The sequence below is a fragment of the Aethalodelphis obliquidens genome, unplaced genomic scaffold (genome assembly GCF_003676395.1).
Source record: "Aethalodelphis obliquidens isolate GAN/ISIS:26980383/991018 unplaced genomic scaffold, ASM367639v1 scaffold77, whole genome shotgun sequence".
Lineage (NCBI taxonomy): Eukaryota > Metazoa > Chordata > Mammalia > Artiodactyla > Delphinidae > Aethalodelphis > Aethalodelphis obliquidens.
Window position 1 is genome coordinate 8167467 of NW_020838021.1, and position 22665 is coordinate 8190131.

Here is a 22665-nt window from a genome sequence, read left to right on the forward strand (position 1 = left end):
CAGGGTATATGCCCACTAGTGGGATTGCTGGGTCGTATGGTAGTTCTATTTGTAGTTTTTTAAGGAACCCCCATACTGTTCTCCATAGTGGCTGTATCAATTTACATTCCAACCAACAGTGCAAGAGGGTTCCCTTTTCCCCACACCCTCTCCAGCAATTACTGTTTGTAGATTTTTTGATGATGGCCATTCTGACCGGTGTGAGATGATATTTCATTGTACTTTTGACTTGCATTTCTCTAATGATTAATGATGTTGAGCATTCTTTCTTGTGTTTGTTGGTAATCTGTATATCTTCTTTGGAGAAATGTCTACTTAGGTCTTCTGCCCATTTTTGGATTGGGTTATTTGTTCTTCTGATATTGAGCTGCATGTAAATTTTGGAGATTAATCCTTTGTCAGTTGCTTCATTTGCAAATATTTTCTCCCATTCTGAGGGTTGTCTTTTGGTCTTGTTTATGGTTTCCTTTGCTGTGCAAAAGCTTTTAAGTTTCATTAGGTCCCATTTGTTTATTTTTGTTTTTATTTCTATTTCTCTAGGAGGTTAGGATTTTCTATATACAAGATGATATCATCAGCCAGAGGACTGGAGAGGAGGGAAAGGATGTGACCCTCCTCCTGCATCTCATTTGTGAACATGTTTGTTCTGATTCAAGTCAGATACTTTTATGATTCAAGTTAACTGTTTTATGAAGGTTATATCATTCTATTCCGGGAAGAAAATGTTTTATGGAAGCCAGACTCTGAATGCAGATTTAAATTTTGGAATTCTCTTTGGTAAAGACAAAGTAGAACAAATCAAGATGCTTTCTTTCTTTCTCTTTCCACCTTCCTTTTCTTCCAAGCAAAAGGTGTTGACAAAATGCCAGAGTAGAGTGAAAGGACTGTTCTTTGGAGATCTTAATGTTAAAAATTTGAAAAGATTTTAGTCTAAAAGTTCAGATACAACCATATGTAGGTATAGGATTTGACAGGACACTGACAAAATGTAGTGAACATCTATTCTATCTTCCACTTCCCATCCGTACATCCTTCTTTGGTAACAACACTTCAGTTTTCCTCCGGAGGATCACCTCTCCCTGACTTCCATTCCAGGCAGGTTGAGTGGTATTGATATCACCCCAAGATCCAGGGCTGGGCATGTGACTCAAGCCTGGCCAACTAGAGAAGTTTCCCCCTGTGGCCACAGAGGTTGGTTCAGGGATGGACACAGAGTCCAATTCAAGCCAATGAGAGACTCAGAATTTTTATTTGAACTATCAGGGAAGAGAAGTTATCTTTTCAAAGGGGAATTAGCCTTTAAGGATGTCGGCCTGGCAATGCTGGCAGCCATCATGCATATCTTGATTTGTGGAGCCTGAGAATGAAGCCAATGCGATGGAAAGCAGAATAGATAGATGGAGAGAGACTGGTTCCTAATGACATCTTAGAGTTCCTGGACTTTTCAGTTATGTGATTCAGTAAATTCCTTTTAGATAGTTCCAGCACTGTATCAGGCTCTGAGGAGTCTGTCCTCAGAATCTCAAAATCTTGGTGGCTGTGCTAGGTATTTCGTTTGCCCCTCCAAATGCACTTTCTACCCTTTTCCACCCTGCTTTCTTCCTTGGGAGGCTGACCTGTATGGACCACATCGGTGGGCTTCCTTGCCCTCTGACTTTTGGTTGATTTTGGGCAATGGGAATGAAACAAGTTTTAGTTTCATTCTCCTGTGGCCAAATCCCAGGAATTGGGAAAAAAAAAAGTGGGAGGGAGAAGAAGAAAAAAAGTCTTAAACTAATAGGCTGTCAGTTGTCGAGTTTTCCACCCACATGTCTGCCCAGTATTCCTATGGGAAAATCAGTGGTACAGTTTAGAAAGAGGAAATCATACACTCCTTTTTAATTTTAATTTATTGCTGTCAACAACTCCCCAAGACAATATTAATGTCTTCTATATGAAGATTCTCAGCAAACAGATGCCTAAGAAAGGTAACTTCAGGATAATAATTTCAGAGGGATAAGAAGTAAAAAATCCTAAGTCTAGCATGGACAAAATCATGAAGGCATTTGAAAGTAGTATTTCTCATTGACAATCAAGTAAAACCAAGTGCACTGCAACAGATGGTATACAAATCAAATCCTGGTACAGCACAGTTTGGGGGACTATTTAAATTAATCCATTTGAAGTTTATTGAATTGTTAGAATTCAATTTTAGTGAATATATTATAATATCCAGTTCTGTATAATAAAGCTATTTTTAAATGTCCCAGCTGACATCCCCAACTGCCCTAGTACTATTCATTACTGCTTTGAAACTGTGGACACGATGGATTCCACTGAATGAGAAATACTGTATGACAAAAGATTCATAATTCCTTGTCTGTCTAATAGTCAACGTATTTAACAGGATAATGTATTATGTATAATATATAGCACCAGTTGAATTCCTGTGAAATGTTAACTATTCTAACTCAAATTTGACATATGTTTTAAAATGTTTGGGATATCATTCATTGATTTTTAAAAAGATGGTACTTCCTGGTAAGCAGCAGCTCAGAGTAGAAAGAGCACTGGACCTGGAGTCAGATGCAACGCAGGTTGTTTTCACTAAACGCTCTAATATCCTTTCCAGATCTAATGTTCTATTACCTTTTACTACTAAATCTCGAGAGTTTGGTTATTTGAGGTAATTTTTAGGTGGCTTTAAAGTTGTTATCTTCAAGTTTGTTTCTTTTTAAAGGTTAGCTTTGAAAATGGAATTTGGTAAGGAAAGGCATTGGGAGGAGACAGTTTCATTGTTTTTTGTATTTTCCACAAATCTGCTGTCGCATGTCTTTTAATCACTTGTTACTAGCAGTCAACCCCCCTTTACTCTGTCACTAAAAGTTGGAAAGGTGTCTGGGAAGGAGATTCCAACGAGCAGCAGCAGTCCTTTCTGCCATAAGCCAAGAGAGAAGCACTACCCGAGAGACTAGATTGCTGTGGTGTCTTTACATAAGTGGCTCAAATTCCCATGATTAAATAGCTTAGACTTTATTAAGAGAGTTCACTTCAGCGAATGCTGCTTTTGTTCTCAGATTTCCTTCTTCCCAACCCCACTTATATTTACATCTCCACATCAATGTCTGACCAATAGAAATCAAAAGCCTAAAATGTCCAGAAGTGATCTCAACATCTTCCTCTCCAATCCTGCTTCACTCGTGTATTTCCAGTCTTAACAATATCACTATCCCACTGGGTGTAGCCAAGCTCAAAACCTTGGCGTCATTCTTGACTCCTTCTTCTCCCTCGTTGCCCATTCCCCAGTCTTGCCCTTCTCCAATCCACCCTTCACACTGTGGCTGCCAAAGTGCTCTTTCTAAAAAGTAAATATGATCACAGAGCTTCCCTGCATAAAATGCTTTCATGACTCCTTTTCACCTACTCGATAAAACTCAAAGTCTTCTTTCAGTACCTGTATACATTTCTAGCCCAATCCACTGCCGCTCCCTGCCATTGCTCTGAGCCCTTTACACTCCAGCTACATGAACTGCTCAGTTACCCAAACACACCATGGTCTTTCGTGATTGTGACTTTGCATGTGAAATTTCCTCTGCTACTTTCTCAGCTTACTTTTCTTCATGTTCCCATAGCATTTCCACATACTAGTATTATAACTCTTGTCACGCTATATTGTAGTTACTTCTTTACTTGTTTTTCTTCACTACCATACTGTCAGTTCCCTGTTTTGGGAGAAGGTAAACATTGTAGAGGAGATTCAGACTCTGGATACTTCTAGGTGGCATTTAACCCTGCTTTGGACCCTGAGACACTATGCTCTTCTCTGATGCTTTCTTTTTCTCCTTGTCCCAGCCCTCCCCCTGGTGGAGGTGTTAAGGAACAGTGGAATGGTCACATGGCCAAAGATAAGACAAAGCAGCCTGGCTGATCCACAACCTGGATAAACATCTGCCTCTTATCATTTTTTAAACAACTGCAAAGCTGGCTAATGGGCCTTGAATTTAGGGTGGCCTGGCAGGAGCTTTCTGTCTTACCACGTATCAGTTGGGAGACCCTGATTTCAATCCCCAGCGCTGTAACGAGGTGTGGGCGGGGACGGTCAACACATCTATCCCTGATGGTCTCAAAGAACATCACACTACTGTCAAACAAAGAGCTCAAGAATTAGTTGGTGGAGATCTTCCTTGTTTTCTTCCTGTGTCTGAAGCTGAGACAAACCTTTCTGCAGGAACATTTGCCTTTGGATTACACCATAAAGCAAGGAATCTAATACCAGTCACGTCCACATGGTAGGTGTTCTCCCCAGTTGCAGTGGGCCTCACCTCCCAAAAAAAGTTATAGGGAAGGTCTATGTTCTGGTCTATCCCAGGACAATATCCAGTTATCACTGACTTCTGTCCCAGTTGAAGATAACCTAGTCTGTGAATCAGTATTTAGTTGCCCATGTGAGGCAGCCAGTTTCACAAGCACCCCTGGATGTAGAGTTCCCTAGGTATGGTGGCCCTAGGTGTATTCTGGATTGGTCTGGTTGGTGATTCTCATGGAAGGACCTTGCCAGGCAGGTTAACAAAAATGGTTAGTTATCAGCCTGGTTGGGAGGAATCTTACCTCTAAAAACAACAAATTTTTAGAAAACATGATGAATTTATAATCATCACGGAAATTCTCCTTCATGGCTATTGTGAATTTTATCAGATACTATGTTACACTACAATGAGACTTCTAGCAGCAAGAATGGGTTTTAGTTTTAAGTGGGAGAAAAGGAAATTAATATAAGCTATTTGTCATCAGGAGAGGCTACCTTTAAAAATCAAATAGCTCCCACAATGCCATTTCGAACATATGTCAAAGGCAAGGAAAGATGATCTGCTGTCTCAGGTGTCCACTTGGCTGTGTCCCAACTGAAGAAAAAGAATTCAGGTGCTACCAGGGTAACATGAAATAAAACAGAAACAGAACTGGTGGGAGTGGCCCCCTGAAGTTCTTAGGTTTCTATGTTCAGAGTAAAGATTACCCTACCCACAAAACGATCATTGATGACATCATTTATGATGCCTTTGCCCTTCAGTTGGCACTGCACAGGCACCGCTTGGTTCTTCACTACATCTGTAAAGTGCATTGCCACCAGCGGGGAGGTGTAGTTAACCTGTAGGTGGAAGAACAATGAATTCTAAGTGTCAGGAGGGGAGGGTATGTAGGGGACGGCAATAGGATGGAAGTGATCAGATAATCAGTGCAGGAGGATGGAACAACCTCCACAAAAGGAACTGAGTAAATCCCATGATGCCAAGTCACAAATGGCTAAAGCAACTGACATGCTCTCTCTGCCCTGGGACAGTGGAGAAATGACATATTTCTCTCATAAGTCAGTGTCAGTTGTCTGATTGTCCTCTGGGGAAAACCAATTCTAGCTCAGCGTGATATGATTTTCTAGATATCAGACCATGAATCAGACCAGAACTAGTATTTATCAAGTCTCCATGCTGGAGATGAAGTTTTCACTGCCCCAAGTCTCTAAGTGGGAGAAACAGGAAAGTGATTATTTGGGCATAATTTAGTGCAATGGCAAGTGATTTGTCTGCTCCTGGCTCTGCCACTAATTAGCTATGTGACCTTGGGCAAGTCACTTCCTCTCTCTGAACCCTAATCTCTCCATCTGTAAACTGAAGGAGTTAGGCCAGACGTGTCTGAGATTCCTCCAGATTTGGAAAGGAGCGGTTGGGATAGGAATTGGTAGAGGGAACTCCTAGTCTGGGCCAGCAGCTATTCACCCCTTTGCTACTACCTGCTGCTCCCTAATTCTCATAGATCCCAGCCAGCCCTTCCTTTGTCTCTGAGCCCTTTCTGACAGCAAAGACTGAAGGGAATACAGACTTACGTGAGTCAGTTTGCCATAGTAAGGGTAGTAACGGAGGTCAAAAGAAGCCGACTCTGGGTAGTAATTGATGGATCGGATGTCGTTTTCATCACCTCTCTGTAAGTAAAAGCAAGTACATATCAGGTGCTGGGTCACTCAGTGAGTTGGAGCCTGAGCTAAAGGGGCTTGTGTCCCAGGTGAAATCACTGTGTGACCCACAACTGTCTCAGGAAGACCACGAAAGCAGAATGGGGCATAGCTCAGCCCAGACTTATCCCCAGAGGAGTGTTTCCAGGGAGAGACTGTGCTTTGGCTTTTCAGTGCAAAGAACACTGAATAGAAGGCCCAGACCACGGAGGCTGAAGGTTCTCAGTATGGCTCTATGCTGGCTCCTAGGGGACCCAGGCAGAAGGGCTCCAAAGGGCTTGCAGTACCCAGTGTTGCTCTGGCAAGAGGGCCTACCATGCCAGCACCTCTCCAAAGAATCACACTGGTCCTGGTACCCAGTCTTGGACTTTGGAGCTGAGGCAGGTGTAAGTTGGAACATGCCTAGTAAATCCCACTCCACAACAACGTGCACACGGTGTGCTCATTTCTGGTTGAGGTCAGACCCAGTGCACAGGGACCTGATGCATAGGGACACAGCCTGTAGTTGGCTCACCTAAATGCACGTCTCTGACCACATTCTCTGAGGTGCTTAATTACAGGAGGTGGGGTCAGGAGGATAAGCAAGGGGGGAAATGATTAAATAAACAAGTCTACCCTAATCATATCATGTCGGGTAGGGGACTGCCCATTCTGCCCATGCGTTAGGCTTGCCCTAAATAGCAGAGGTCTAGAGGTTACTGGGGGCAAATAGTGCATCACTACTAGCAAATCACTCGGGTCATGTGATTACTTCTATCGATATAGTATAATGGCTCTTAGTATAAACCGAGCTCTCCTTAATTTATTCTAATAATTACCTCATCATGCTTGATTTCCACAGGTGGGTGTGGATTTGACCAGTGTTGATTATTATACAATGTATAATGATTCAGTGTTTCTTTTTTTTTTTTAAAGGACAGTTCTCAGCAAGGTTCGCCGTAAGCTGAAAAATGAATGGCTTTCACTAGGGAACTATAAGCAGGACTCAATCCAATTAATATGCTGGTTTAAGACTTTATGGTTTATTTATATATTCTTGTAAAAAGTAATGAAATTCATTTTTTTGTGAATGGTGTGTGGAATCAGTTCCACCAGTTTGCAGTCACACCTCACGTGTGTATGTTTATACATGCTCACATATATGTGACCAGAATGAATGTCCTTCCTACCTTGTTCACCTAGCAAGCACTGCCTGACCTTTCAAAGCTCAACTTCAGTGTCACCACCTCTCATGTGGAACTAACCTTTCCCTCTTTAATGTCTTGACTGCACCTTTTTTTTTTTTTTTTTGCGGTACGCGGGCCTCTCACTGCTGCGGCCTCTCCCGTTGCGGAGCACAGACTCCGGACACGCAGGCTCAGCGGCCATGGCTCACGGGCCCAGCCGCTCCGCGGCATGTGGGATCTTCCCGGACCGGGGCACGAACCCGTGTCCCCTGCATCGGCAGGCAGACTCTCAACCACTGCGCCACCAGGGAAGCCCCACACTGCACCTTTCATAGCACCTGTATTACTTGATGGCCCTGATTTCAGAGACGGAATCATATTTATCTTGGCACCCCCAACACCTAGCAAAGTACCTGGTACTTAATAAGTGATCCATAAATTCTTGCTGAATGTGAACTATTGACTGAATAAATGCTGCCTTTTGCTGCTTTCTGATCTGCCACGATCAAGACTGGAGTTTTGAGCAGCATTTCTGGTACTGAGAATGGGGTTACCCGGCTTCACACATTTGCAAGACAACCGTCCAGGACTGGGGGTGTAGTAGGTGTTACCAAACAGGAGGGAGCTACTGCCAACTTTAAGAAGCAAACCCCAGCAAACCCAAGATCTTTGTAGGCTTTTTCCTACAAAGGAGCTAATTGGCACACATGAGATAGGAGTTAATGGTCCCTTGAAGGACAGTTAATTAGCATATTAATGGAGTTCTGTTTATACTTCCCTTGTAGTCATTTGTTATTGCAACACCCAGTGCCACTGGTCATTGCTGCAAAAAGTGAAATCAGTTTTATTTATTTATTTATTTTTGTATTGCTATATATGTTATATTGTAAAATATGTCAAAGAGTACGGAGGCTACACACACACACACACACACACACACACACACACACACACACACACACACACACACACACGATTTAAAGAAGAAGAAAATTGACCCCTGAAGACCTCCACCCAAGTTAAGAAACAGATCAGAGCCTGTCTTTCCACAAACACTACCTCACTTTTGTGATATCATTCCCTTGCTTTTCTTTTGTGAAATCAGTTTTAAAAGCAGGGACTAATGACTCTAATGAAAGCTGCTTGTTTAGTTCAAAGAAACAAGTAATTAGAGCAAAAGTGTAAACAGAATTTCCGTTAATGACTTGGCACATTGTTGTTTCCTGCTGTGGCTCTCAGCTGAGGTTCAGTCTTTGGCTTTCACAGGTATAAATCAGCACACACACACACAAACACTACACACACGAATACACATGAATGGAATGCTTTCTGGAAACAGGGAGGCCTGAAGGTATAAATGGAGGTGTAGTTATGAAAAGATTAACCCTTTCCCTAACCCTTAGGAAACCATCCATGGTAAAGCCCTTGGAAGGGATGACCCACCCTTTTGCATGAAACAGATGTGCTAACAGTACTTACTCAAAAGGGCACTTTACCTGAACTTTGCAGGAAACCTTCACAGGGTCTCCAGGCTCAGGACGAAAGCCAACAATCTAGCAAAAGAAAACCAGCGTGTTTTTAAAAAACAAAAACCAAAACAGATTTGACAGTAAAAATATGGCTTTTCTAAATCCCCCTTGAGTTGTCCTTTCTTTAGGCATAAACGTGATCTATTTTGCCCTCTCAGAAATGTTACAGAAAGCAGAAAATGCAAAGTATCTTCTGAGCTGCTCAGCTCAGCTTACTTCTTATTTTATTTGTGCCTGATATTCATACAGTGGTAACTGCAGCAGGATTACCCTGAAAATGTAAAGAACGTACTGGGTCAAGAGGAGTGTGCCTGGTAAGGCTCTGCCACACCTGAGGCATGGCAGGAGAGAAGGAAAATGCATTTCTTGTGATATAAGAATTGTCCCAGGCTTCCCTGGTGGCGCAGTGGTTGAGAGTCCGCCTGCTGATGCAGGGGACACGGGTTCATGCCCCAGTCCAGGAAGATCCCACATGCCGCCGAGCGGCTGGGCCCGTGAGCCATGGCCGCTGAGCCTGCGCGTCCGGAGCCTGTGCTCCGCAACGGGAGAGGCCACAACAGTGAGAGGCCCGCGTACCGCAAAAAAAAATTTTTTTAAATAATAAAATAAATAAAAAAATAAGAATTGTCCCCCATGCCACCCCCATGTCAGTCCCCTATTCCAAACAGCTCAAGATCTCATTCCTGACAGAGCATCAAAGGTTTAGGGGTGCTGGAGAAGAATCAAAATAGAAAGTGTTCAGGGAGAAAAGGAATTATTGCTTGGTAGTTTTGTCTGGTTGTTTGTATTAGTGACACTCTTGGTAAAAATGGCCAAACTTACAGTGTATGAAGACAGAGCCCAAAGAGAAATGTAGCGGCCAGAGCCTTCCTACCCAACTCATCCACTTATCATAGACAGAGTGACAAGGGCCAATATACCCGGTTCATCTTTAGAAGGATGCAGGGCTGTCCAGTAGAGTAGCCAAAAGTAGGGTCCTCCAGGCCAGAGCAGTTCTTCAGGAAGGAGCGCTTAAATTGGCAGGCCTTCTTGTCCTCATCCTCATCACCATCTTGGATGAAGTATTGGCCCGGGGGGCAATCTACGTTCATTTCCTCTTGAAGACTGTCGTTATAACCTAAAGTGTGGGCGGCAAAGGGTCATGTTAGATAGGTACTACAGAGGAAGGCCATGTTTTCAGTAGTTCTCTTCCCTAGTTTCCTTTCTCCAGGAACTTGCTTGTGCTCCTCTGAAAGCCCACTCAGTTTGTCCTAGGGCCTGTGACCTGGCATCAGGTGCCCAAGGCCCTTCATCAGCAACATCCCTCCAAGAAGCCTTCTGGGCTGGTCCCCTCAGCCCACTTTGATTGCTTGTCCCCTTGCTTTTCATTCCCTTGAACTTCTTCGATATCTGTCTCTGGATTGTATGTTTATCGCTTTATAACTTTTCTCTATTTTTCATTATTTCTTTTCTGATACGGTAAATTGTAAACTTGGAGGGCTGCCTTTCCTACTTCTGGGAGAGGAATAGGCAAAATAGTAGATGGATTTTGGAAGAAGGATTGAATCATATCGAGGCATGGCATATATAAGGAGGCAAAGCCCCTGGGTTAAATATCTTTAAGTTCAGCCTAGGGAAACATCTCTCTTTGAGGTCAATGAGAGGCACCTGATGCAAGACAGTGAAGAGTGTGTGTTGTGGGACAGGAGGAAGGGGGAGGACGAAGAGGAGGAGATAAACCAGCTCCTCATTCTTTACAGAGGGAAGTTAGCACTGCAAAATAGAAGCTTAGGTTGAAAGACAGAAAACAATGACAACCATAGGGTCTCCACTGAGAGGGTGAGGGGGTGAGATCTTGTCTACTGAGACCTGAGGCACTCAGAGTTAGTGTCCCTTTACATTGGATGGAATTTAACATGTGCCCAAGGTACATATATCAGGGAGAGAGCTGAAAAGGGCTATCTGTGAGCTGACTCTTTGGGCTACTAGATGCCAGAGAACTGGGCTTTAGAAATTACTACATTATTTCCAGTTTGGTTCTAAATGATGGAATCCAGTTAGTCCTGTTAGATCCAGCCCCCATGCATTCATGTTCCAAGTAGCTCAGTTTTTTAGAGGAGATTGTGCACCTACAATCCACCAGTGTTGAAACTCCAAACGTAACTGGGAATTTTAAATCTATTCTAATTATGGCTAAGCCTTTATTTGTCCTTTGACAAAGCTACATTCAATTCAAGGTTTTGTTTTAATCTCTCTCTCTCTCTCTTTTTTTTTTTAGAGTAAACTATGTTCAAATAGCAACTTTCTAAATAGAAGCTCTAATCATGTGCTCCTTGTTTCTCTTGAGGTAGTTCCATTAAAAATACTGTGACATGGACATGACCCTTATTGCAAAATCCCTGTCCTCATGGGAATGAAATTGATACTCTGGGATGTCTATTTCAGAGATGTGTTCCTTTTTAACAGGGCATATTATCTACACTTAGGAAGTAAAAAACCCAATGCTTTTCCTAATGTTCCCCACCTGTGTCATCAGGTCAGAACTGATATTTCTGCATCTACTACCTTCTCAGAGGAATTTCCTCGCCAGAGATTCTGGCAGTACATTTGCAATAGCTCACAAACATTTTGAAAGAAAAGAAGATATTGTGCTGCCTATGATGCCCAAAACATTTTGGGGAGCCAAAAGTGGAACTACATGGATTCAAAAAGAACCCAGCCCCTCTAATTTTACAGGTGAGGAATCTGAAGCTCAGACTTAAGCAAGATGACACTGAGCATTACCAATACAAAGCTGAGTTTCTAACTCCTGGTCATGTGGCAGCAACAAAGAATTATGAAAAGCAGAACTTCTCGAGCTTTAATGGACATACAGATCACCTGCGGATCCCCATTCAGCAGGTCTGGGTGGAGCCTGAGATTCTGCCTTTCCAACAAACTCCCAAGTGATGCTGATGGGTCACACTTTGAGTAGCAAGGGTGTCGAGAACAGAAACAAGGGTTTAAATTTAAACACTACTGCTACTGGGAGACTTTGATCACATTTCTTCTCCTTTCTGAGCCTTAGTTCCCCCAATGGGGACGATAGACTCTGCTATGCAGGGTTAAAGTTCAGTGACAACATTTACACATTTAAATAACACTTCCTATCACATAAGAGAATCCTCTTAATTCAGTGCACATTCTGTTGGCCACCCCCATCACCCCACTTCAGCCAGGCCAGGGAAACCAAACCTGGCTTTTTTTCCACAAATAATAGGTGCAGTAAACCCATGGGGGCTCCTCTTTGATAGCTGGATAAATACAGAGACTGTGTGCTCTGTGTTTAACCTTAACCAAGCTGCTACCTCAGTTTTCACCCTGTGTAAGGGCTTCTCAGAAAGCCATTCATTCACCCCTGAAAATGTATCTGATGATGCTATAGAAAACACTTGCTATCAAAATGTTGGAGTGAGTGCCACCCAGAGATTCTTCCTCTAACTCCCTTTTGGACTGCTATTTAAATGAAGACACTTTTTCTCCTCCTTTAAGATGGATCATCTCCAAGAAATGAATTCTCTTACCTTGAGAAAACATAGGAGGCAAGAATCTTCCTGTTCTGGAGAACACTCTTCTTTTCTCACCACTACCTCCCCCCGAATTATCTTTTTTTTTTTTTTTTTTTTTTTGCGGTATGCGGGCCTCTCACTGCTGTGGTCTCTCCCGTTGCGGAGCACAGACTCCGGACGCGCAGGCCCAGTGGCCATGGCCCACGGGCCCAGCAGCTCCGCAGCATGTGGGATCCTCCCGGACCGGGGCACGAACCCCCGTCCCCTGCATCGGCAGGTGGATTCCCAACCACTGCGCCACCAGGGAAGCCCCCGAATTATCTTTTATAATTGATCATTATTGAGCCATCTGGATGTGCCCAGGACATAACTAGGTGCTATAGGGTGTTCAGGAGGAGAAAACAAGTTCTCTGCCCCAATGAACTTATCATCTTACTGGCTTATATGCTTGCAAGGCAACATACAATCACAAACCACAGCAGTTTTGATTGTATCTGCAGGTGCTGAGGGGGATGCATGGTAAGGAAAAACCAGAATGGGCAGTGCTAGTAAGACTGGGATTTCTGAGCCAAGTGAATTTTGAATTTTGAGTTCCCACCCATCACCTTTCCAAAGAGATTCTCACCATTCAGAGGAACTTACCCTGGAGAAAGCCATTTAGACTAATCACATAATGCTGCCAAGTGTCAGGTTCAGAAACGTTGAAGTTGAAGTTAAGGCTATGGGCGAAGGGTCTGATCATAACTCCTGGCAATGAAAACAGGTCTTGGATATATTAACCCATTCTTGGGATAATTTTTTTGTATCGATTCCCATGAAACCATTTCCCCCCAGGCAATCAAAATGAAAAGGACCATAATTTGCTAAGTACCATTTTACTTTTACTCTTAATAATTGAATCCCTAAGTCATTACCGGGAAGAGCCAAAGTTAATTGAAGCTGAACATGCTGTGCAAGCAGATTTCTGTCCAGCAAGTTCTGACAGCACAGGGTATTTGGGCACTCACCAGGAGGCTTCACCCTCTCAGTGAAGGTCGGCATGTAAGGACTGATGGTCAGAAATAGCGTGTACATGCAGAGGGTGATCACAGCGGCCAGGGAAGCATAGAAGAAGAAGTAAATGACTAAGATCAGGCCTGCAGAACAATCACAGATGAGGGTGGTCAGTGCTGGCCAACAAGCCCTGCCTCTGCATTTGAACTCATGAACCAGAACCAACCCAAACACGTGACATGGCTTTTTGTTTAATTCCCCAGATTCAGCATGTCCTTGCTTATTCAGGTTTCACCAATTTGAAATTGGTGAGAATTGCGTCAGAGGTCTGATTGCAGTTTACCTTTACAGCATCTCCGATGGAAGGGCTTGCTGAGCAAATGATGACCATGAACGAGATTACAGGGGCGTGGAGTTTAAAGTACTGCAGAGGGCAAATTGCCTGGGAGTCCTCTGGGCAATGGTTGATGTCCTAAGTATAAATCATTCTTCGCTATTCATTAAAGTAGGTGCCCTAAAGAGTCCTAGCAGCTTGGTTCCAGTGATTATATGTATTTGCAAGTGATGAAAACAGCATTTCTTTTCACATAGCCTATAATTCAAACCTTTGATTCGTTTCCACTGGGTATGCCTCTAATGAAGGCAAAGTGAGGTTTCACTTTACGTATTTCAAATCTTCTTTATCTTTGGCAAAACTCTAAGTGACTCTGCTTTTCAAAAAGAACACTGACGCAGGATGGGGAAGGGAAGAGGGGCAAACTGTACTTAATTACTGACACCTGCTACCTGTGAGCTCAGCCTGTGAGCTATAAGTTATAGAACCTCCTGGCACCCCCGATTCCTCACAGGTAAAATGGGGATAAGTTCAGCACTTACCTCATATTCTGATCAATATCCCTAACACTATCTGAAATTCAGCCTTTCCTTACATCCTGTCCTGACTCTACCACTTCCTAACTGTTTAATCTTAGACATGCTATTTACCTCTCTGGGCCTCAATTTCCTCATCTGTAAGATGAGGATAATAATAGTACTTACTTCTTAACATTGAATAATGCATATAAATAGCACAGCACAGAGCTTGGCATATACTAAGTGCTCTGTAAGTGGCAGTCTTCATCATTGTTATTATTAATATTATTATTGCCATAGGACCAGAAGCACAGTTGTGTGAATTCTTCCTCTGTGGGCTGGATTAGCACTAGGTTTGCCCCAGGATTAGGCAGCACAGAATGAGTGAATGAGCATGAGATTGCTGCTGAGAAGCTCTTTCAAGTCCTCCTCGGGGCTCTCTCAGTAAATAATATCTAGCTCCACTCACAGCAGTGACATGATGTCAGAGCTACAGATTTGAACTGAATCATGAACCAGAAACTGGAACAAACCACATAGCTTTGCTGTACCCCAAACCAAATCCAAATATTAATTTTTTATAAGCAGATATTCATTTTAATTATTATTTATTTATTAAGTATTAAATTTTAAGTTGAACCATGAACCAAATAAAATGAACCAAAAAAAAAATAGAAAAAAAGGAGTAGGGAAAAGGAGAAAAAAATTCTTACTAATCTAACTAGAAGTGAACCTTTATGTTTTATAAGATGAACTAAAGCAGAACTGGAATATGAACACATTGATTCAGTTGGAGTCCCTGGAGAAGAAACAGCAGCACCTCGTGTGCTTGTGATACTTGGCTGCTGCCCGCCTGCTGTCCTGGGATGTGCCCTGTGACTCCTCCTCCAACCCTCTACCCCCATCCCCATCCTGGGAACCGATCAACAGCTGGAGCCATCCTGGGGGACCAGAAGGCTCAGTTTCATGGATGAGAGGAAAGCAATAGAATACAGGTACATTCCCCTGGAGATATCTTCCTTCTTGCCCAGGATGTGTGGCCAGGAAGCTGTAGATGGGAGAAGGGCACTAGCAAGGAGTCCCCTCAGCTTTGCCCAGGAGTCTGTGCCCTGGAGTCTGTGATAGGCTAACTGTCTCAGCTACACCACCCCCTGCCCCCGGCAAAGCCAAGCACTGTACCCACCTGAACCCATTGATCCCTCCAACCCTTTCTGCTCCAAATGTCCAAGTTTTACTTGGGCTGCTCCTCTAGGTAATCCAGGGTTTTCTCCTGAATGTCCCACCCAAGTTTGGATAGACCATTATATCTTGAATAGACTAGGTACCCACGATCCCAACTCTTCAGTCCTTCCACTAAAACACCCCATCAGGTCCTGAGGCCCTAGCCATCAGGGCCTTGCTCATTGCTAGAGTTCATGAAGACAGCATGATGTTCTGGCAAGAGAATGAACTCCAGTGTTCATCCAAGCTGGGTTTGAATCCCAGTACTGCCACTTTATTAACTGTGTGACTTTAGATAAGTTACTTACCCTCTCTAAGCCTCAGTTTCTGCATCTGTAAAATGGGGATAATAATATTACTACCTCATACAGTTCTTGTCAGTACCCAATAAAATAACATAAAGCTCCTAAGAATAGAAGTTGCCCAGCTATCAGAGGAAAAGCCCAGAATATAATAATAGGCTGGGTGAATATGTTGGTCATTTTGATGTCCAGGCTGGGACAGTGTTAGTAAGTGCTAAGTGGCACCTAGTTCTCAAGCAGGAGGGCAGCAAGGCATGTGGCGGCCTAGGCATTAGCATCACTATTTGCCCTTTGCCCAGGGGTAGCCCGGGCTCTCCTTAGACCCGCTACCCCGAGGCCTGGATACGGCCTACCGTGCAGTGTCCCCACTGCCATATATTCCCTGGGCACTTGAACCTTCCTCCCTCATCCCCACTTGTTGGCCTATGGATTGTTCTCCGCAGGCGCAGTTGGGATCAGCTCATCTGGTTAAGTTCCAATGGCTGGCTGTTTAAGGGTTAACGTAGGGCTCCCTCTCCCAGAATCACACTTGCATTTCACAAGGCCTGTTTTTCCAGTCCTCTTTAGGCAAGGGAGAAACAGCTGTGCCCCCTTTTGGAGCCCCAGTGAGTGTCCAGCATTTGTCTGCAGCTTCCAGAACGTCGGAATGTTCCTTGAATGGTACATTTGTTCCAGTTGAGAGTTCGAGGGATGGGCAGGGGTGGGGCTGGGAACTGAAGAGGGGTGAAGGGAGGTGGGTGTTGTTCAGAGCCCCACACCTGCTATTGCTAATTCCAGGCAGCAGGGCTGGCTGTTTCACCCTGACTGAGCTGAATTAGAAACATAAACTACAAAGGAGGGAATTCTCAGCCAAAGGGGCCTTTAGAAGGCATGACCATCGACTTTAGCAACCTAGACCCTTGGCACTGGGGGACTCTTATTTTATCCATAGAGTTATCTATTGTTTTCTTCTGTGGGTTAACTGAATTCAAACCAGCGGCTGCTCTTTTCCTGGGATGTTCAGAGACTATGGCGAGTGTGAATTTTACCACAAGCTGAATCTCCTGATAAGGATCAGCATTAATAGTTCAAGAGGTGAGTAGGACCCTGGGAGAGGCGTGCTGGGGAAGCTGTGAAGTAAAGGTGGTGGCAGCATGTGGTACAAAGAGGAAATGCTAGGGACCGCAATTCTGCCATTGATCAAGCAATATGGGGACTCAGCCTTAAATTGCTAGAAATGATCCCTTTAACCCATTTCTCTCTATACACCATGGGATCGATCGCAAAGCACATGCAAGCTGGGGCCAGGGGCAGCCGTGGCTCTCCTTCACTGATATTACGAGGTGAAATGATGAGGCTGTGCAAACCCTTGGTCAGGTTAGCAGGGTCTTGGGTCTCGTATCTTAGGAATAGTCTTCTGCATAGTACTTTGTACTTTACAATTTTAACATCTTATTGGAGCCTCAGGCTGATCCTGTGAGAGAGGTAAGGCAGATACTGTTTCCTTCATTAAGCAGGTGAGGAAACTGAGGCTCAGAGAAGATAAATGATGAGCCCAAAGTTACAGATAGAAAGTGACAGGGCTGGGGCTTCAAAGAAATCTGCACTTTTTCAACTCATTCTTACTGTCTCTCTGCACTGCAAATGCTATCGAGCCCAGTGTATTTCAGCTATACAATCAAGTTTGTTCACCCACTTGGGAGTTTGTTCTGATGAGATCTCCCCATTAATTTCCCTAGGCAGTGATCCTGTTACATGAAGTGCTAGAGAACTTTGCAGACAAGCCCATCCAACGTATGGTAAAGGAGTCCTGGACACCAAGCCAAAAGCAAAGGACACCCGACTGGGGCATTGGGACAACTGGGACTTACTCCAACTCTGACCTGTTCGGGCCAGAGACATCCTTTTCTCCGGATCCCACAGGTACTCGTTCACGATCTGCCATTTCCGCCACCAGGCACTGCCTGTTTCCTGAGCCTGACTCTCTTCCTCTTCCTTTTCCTCTTCTTCTTTCCCCTCCTCTTCTTCCTCCTCCTCCTCCTCCAAATCAGGTACCACCATCACCCGAGCCTCTTCTTCTGCTTCTTCCTCTTCATCTGCTAAGTAGTTCTGATTCACTTCATCCTGATCATCCTGAAACAGTGACAAAACACAATCCCCTTTTTGGAGAAGAAGATTTCCAATGGCACATCCCACCAGCCAAAATAAATGGAAAACGACTCAATATTTGGAGATGCTTCAGATGTCCACTTACCCATAAACATACCTGTTGTTACAAGAGGCAGATTTCTTTCTCTCTGTTCTTTTGCAGGAAATATCCTTTCTATGACCCATTTTGACCCAATATTCTTTCCATAGAGGTGCAAGTTTTATTATCGGCTTCAGGCATTTGGGCTGTTCCCCTAGGACTGCTCATGTCATTACTCTGTCCTGGGGCCTTGGTTTCCCACTTAACTTTGTCTGGCCTGTCGGGGCAGAGCTGAGCTCAACACTGGAGGATGGAGTAGTTTTAGACACTCGTGTCCGTGATGGCAAATTCTCAGTCCAAGCCAGCTTTGTCCTAACACCCTGTACACTTTCAGCTGCTCAACCTCACCATCCTAACTTGTGGCTAAAAATAGCCTGGGACAGACATCAGGAGGAGAGGCCAGCTGCTGTACCCCTCCTCAAAGCTTAGACTGCCTTCCCGACAGAAAACAAGAGATGGGGGCGTTACTTGCTGCTTCTCTGACTGTTGCCCACACTGGAACCTCCTCCTGCCTTAAGCAGGTTGGACAGACCACCTGAGGGCTGGCACGGCAACTGATACGTCATCTTCCCCCCACCAACCCCATACCCTAGGCAGAAGTCTGGGCACGCAGCAAATGCTCAGCACATATTTGTTGATTGACTGATTGTAGCCATTACTTGAGATCTGAAACTGTAATCTTCTCCGAGTGGTTCTAAGAAAATTAAACAAACAAACAAAAAACAACAACAAAAAAAAGAAAGACCCAGACTTCACCAAATGGTATTTCCAATGCCTCCCAGCCACGGGCTGGAGGGTTGGATCTTTGCTCTTTGTGGGTCTGAGGCCACCGTCCCTTCTCTCTGCTGTCCAAATCTGAAGAGTGGCGGGGCCTGTGCACCTGTTGGGGTTGGATGTGTCAAATGATAGAGGCCAGGGGCTCTGTGCTGCACCCTCCCTGCCTGATTCCTCAAAGGCCGTTTAGAGGACACTCAGCTAAAAGGGCTGCCATGGCTGGGGGGGAGGGTCAGAAAACTGGATTGTTCAGAATCAGTAAAAGTGATACAGCGTGACAAGGCTATACTCTCAGCATTCAGTCTGCCCGGCGCTATCTAGCTCTTGATTATAAGCACTCTTGAATCGCTCTCTAGTTTGTTCAAATGTACAGCTTTATGTCACGTGCCATATCAGCACTGACAGGGACCTTGAAGATTCACTTCTCCATGTGAGGCCCAGAGAGGGGACAGGATCTAGCCAAAATCACTCAGCAAGGTCATGATAGAGCTGACAGTCTCAGAACCATGCTTCCTGATACCCTGGACAATGTGATGCTTCTCACACTGAGCACAAGTGCCTAGAGGCGGTTTAGCAGAGGTGGTTTATGGAGGATGACGATGTGTTAGATTCTGCGTTCCCAAGAGACTGGAGGTGCTTATAGTCAAAGATTTCTAACTCTGACAAGGACTCACAGAGTAAGGCTTAGGAAAGTAAACCTCATCACTCAATGTTGAATGGATTCATAAATGTTCTTAAATCTCTTTCCCTTGTGTTTGAACATATGTACCCATTTGACCTCCAGAATGACATTCTGAGCACCCGGGGGCAGGGTCCATATTTTCTAACTCCTTGATGGGGAGCCCGCAGCTAGGTAACCACCAGGTACTGAACAAACGTCAGTGATAACTGCCTGACTGAAAACTCCTGAACCAGAGCTCTGGGGGAATGCTCTCACAGAGCTTGCTGCTCTGGCCTCAGCGCTCATTTGGACTGTAGTGGGTAGTCATCATGGCCCCCAGAGAATCTAATGCAACTGAGAATCTCAGAGAATTTGAAGTATAACATTTCAACGTGGAGACATTTATATTCCCTTTATATTTTCTGGAAAACTTCCTTTTCTCTCCTTGTTGCCTGTTTGCCCGCCCTCCACCAAGGAGGCAGCTGGCTTTGGCCTCAGCCTGATCTTATTTGTAGATATGAGCTCTCATGATAATCCCATTAAAGATGGCTTGTCATTAAAGCTTTACCCTCCCGGGAAGAATTAACCTTCTCAGAGCTAATTTCCCCACGGCTCTCACACTGCCTGAGCTTCAGGAACCGCAAATATCTTTTCCCCTCTCCCCTGCTTCCAGGTATAGGAGAACCTCACGTTGTACAAGAGAGGCACTTTTGTGCAACTAACTATTTAACGGAATCCAGCAGGGAATCCTTTGGTAATGAGAGGGTCTGTTTTTGTCAGTTTCCTAAAGTGGCACTGCCCTCATGTGATAGTGTATGTGAGTGTGCTGGGGCCATCGTGTTGCCCTAAAAGGAAAGAGTCTGAAGGGCAGAAGGTGGCTCCATTTTGAGCACTCTAAATATATAAACATATAAACAAATATATAAACAAACAGTATGACCCGAAAGGTAAATTTGTGCCCTGCATTGAGTAACACCCTGTAAACATTCGAACAGTTGGTTAATTGTCAAAGAGACATTAGCACCCGATTATTCACTGCATCAAATAATTTCTTTTTAAATTTGATCAAGTAGCCCCTATAAAGAGCAAGTTCCCCTGATGCATTTAAAATCCAAACCAGTTGACAAATAATTGAAATTATACACAACGCTTTAGCAGCATTATAGAGAAAAGATGCGAAGTAAGGAATAGTTATGTATGCCCTACAGACTGTGACTGCTCTGAGACCTGGTAGGGACTTTGGGGATGTCAAAAGAGAGATTCTACAAACTGTGGCTGGAAAGTTACGAGAAGCCCTCCACAGGTTGATACGGGGTTGGAGGAATTCGTGTCTGCCTCTGCTGGCTGTTGACAGTCTCCACTTAGCTCCCTGGTTATATAAGTGGACATTCCCCCCCAAAAATGGATTAAGCTTTGTTTCTTCCTGGGGCCCAGATCACAACCCTCTCTGGGGGAGGTTTCAGAATATACCTCCCCGCAAAGAAAACTACTGCATGCGGCATATATTCATGATTTCTAGCAAAGTAAACGCAAAGAAACTTTGGGTTCAAAAAAATTTCTAATGCACCCTGGAGATAAATGGTGACATTGAAGTCGGGGTGCGTGAGTGTTGGGCAGGGCAGGGTGGCAGGCAGGGAGGCAATGGGTGGTGGAGAATCAGAGGGCTAGGGAGTGGCATGCTGCAAATATGATGGAAAGAGCACAGGATCTGAAGTCAGGAAACTTACATTCTCACTTTGGCTCTTCCAGTAACTTGCAAGTCACTCCTGTGCTCTGAGCCCCAGCAGCCTCCTTTACATAATGAGGGGTTCTGGAGAGATGATGTCTAGGACTGCTCCCAACTTCTATCTAGGATTCCATGCTTTTAGCCATCGTTTGGAATTTCTGCTTTAGAAAAGAGCAGCTGGGTTCCTAAGAAGCTACCACCCAAAGCGACTGAGACAGCTGGGTAGGCAGCGCCTTTCATTTCCTCTTCCCCTTCCCTTCTCTCTTGGCTAAATTTCTTGCTGTCGGAATGAAACCTCTATTCCCAGACTCCAAAAGGTCTGTTCAAATTCTAGACTCCCACGAAAAAATTTTAGAAGTCCCCCTTATTCTCTGGCATCTTCCCCTTCCCTTATGTTTGTTGCACAGGAAGAGGGGCTTCCTCTTTCAATCCAGCAATTTAGGGTGCAGTGGGGTACTGGGAGTCACTGCTCGAGCTTGAAACAATGGGCTTCCTTAAACTTCATTGTTCCTGCCCATCTTAAGGAGAAGCAGCCCTAAGCCACCACCTACACATCCCCCAACCCACCCCACTAAAAAGGGACAGCAAAATATTCTGCTCCCTGGGACTCACAAGTCTGTAGCGATAACCGTATGGAAAGGCCGGAGCCCTTCTGGACCGGAGCTGCCTTCTCATGGCTGTTCAGTGGGCAGAGACGCGGCAGAGGCAGGCAAGTGGCTGAGAGCTCTGGAGCTTCTGCTGGTACAGGAGACACTGGTTGCTGGGGATACTTGGCGCCTAGTAAAAGTGAACCCTCCTGGCATGAGCCCTTCCCCAAAATAATCTAACATGCCCCTCTCTCATTGGTTGGCCCCTTCCCTGAATCAAAGGAAAGCCCTTATGGAGAAGCAAGCTCATCATTACAGGGAGGGGGAGATATTCTGGGTCACGAGGATGAGCGACTCACCCCCCCGCCCCGAACTTCATGTCTCTTCTCACTCCCTGCTCTTCTCTAGCGCCTGAGCTACTATGGGCCCAATGGAAATCTTAAGTTGTGTTCTTCTCAACTGAGAGTTGGATATCAGTGTGTGCAGGGGGTGGGGCGTGGGTGGGAGTTGGGGGTGAGGGGAGTTGGCCAAGAATAACTTTCTTTTTTCATAAGGCTGATCTCATGCAAAAGGATCTAGGGTGTCAGGAAAGATTCCCTTTGCTCTCCCCACCTCCCCCTCCACACACACCAAGCCACCTACGATATTCCTTATTTGTGTCAATCCACCAGCCCCTTAAAGGTGGATTATGCGTTCTGATTTTAGAGGCCAGGCTCCTGCTTTGCCCCTCCCTGCCCAAAGAGGATCTTGGACATAAGAAGCCTTTTTCTAGCCTACATGTCAGAATGACCCCATCAGCACTACCCCTCACACACACACCCCTTGGAATCCTGGCCAAATTTCTGTAGTGGTTGAGCTCTATATTTATCCCTTAGCATCAGGGCAGGGAACAAGCCAGAACTTTGCAGTGTCAGTTTCCCAGACATATATAACTCCTGAAGCCAATGTGGGATCCAACAAAAGAAAAATTAGTAAAAACAGCCAAGAACATTGTATAGCATTTTTGGTTTGTTTGGTTCACCCCACTGGAGCCTGGGTGGCCAAAAGGCCTAGGAGGAATGTGAGATCCTTCACAAATCCCCTCCCCCCCATTACACCCAGGTGACTGAGAATGTTG

General features: G+C 44.7%; 1 protein-coding gene across 2 annotated transcripts; it reads right to left on the reverse strand.

Annotated features, from left to right (window-relative positions):
* Nucleotides 1-4865: 4865 nt before the first annotated feature.
* ATP1B4 (ATPase Na+/K+ transporting family member beta 4) lies at nt 4866-21663 on the reverse strand. 2 transcript variants are annotated; one of them, XM_027092332.1, is made up of 8 exons: nt 21574-21663; nt 17424-17685; nt 13213-13341; nt 12848-12952; nt 9599-9795; nt 8646-8702; nt 5858-5953; nt 4866-5125 (listed from the first exon to the last, which is right to left on the reverse strand). In XM_027092332.1, exons 1-8 carry the CDS (start codon nt 21634-21636, stop codon nt 4964-4966), a joined length of 1071 nt encoding a protein of 356 aa, XP_026948133.1. In that variant the 5' UTR covers nt 21637-21663; the 3' UTR covers nt 4866-4963. The 2 variants fall into 2 exon arrangements, with proteins under 2 accessions (XP_026948133.1, XP_026948134.1); XM_027092333.1 differs by having other exon boundaries at nt 17436-17685; nt 21574-21638.
* Nucleotides 21664-22665: the final 1002 nt, after the last annotated feature.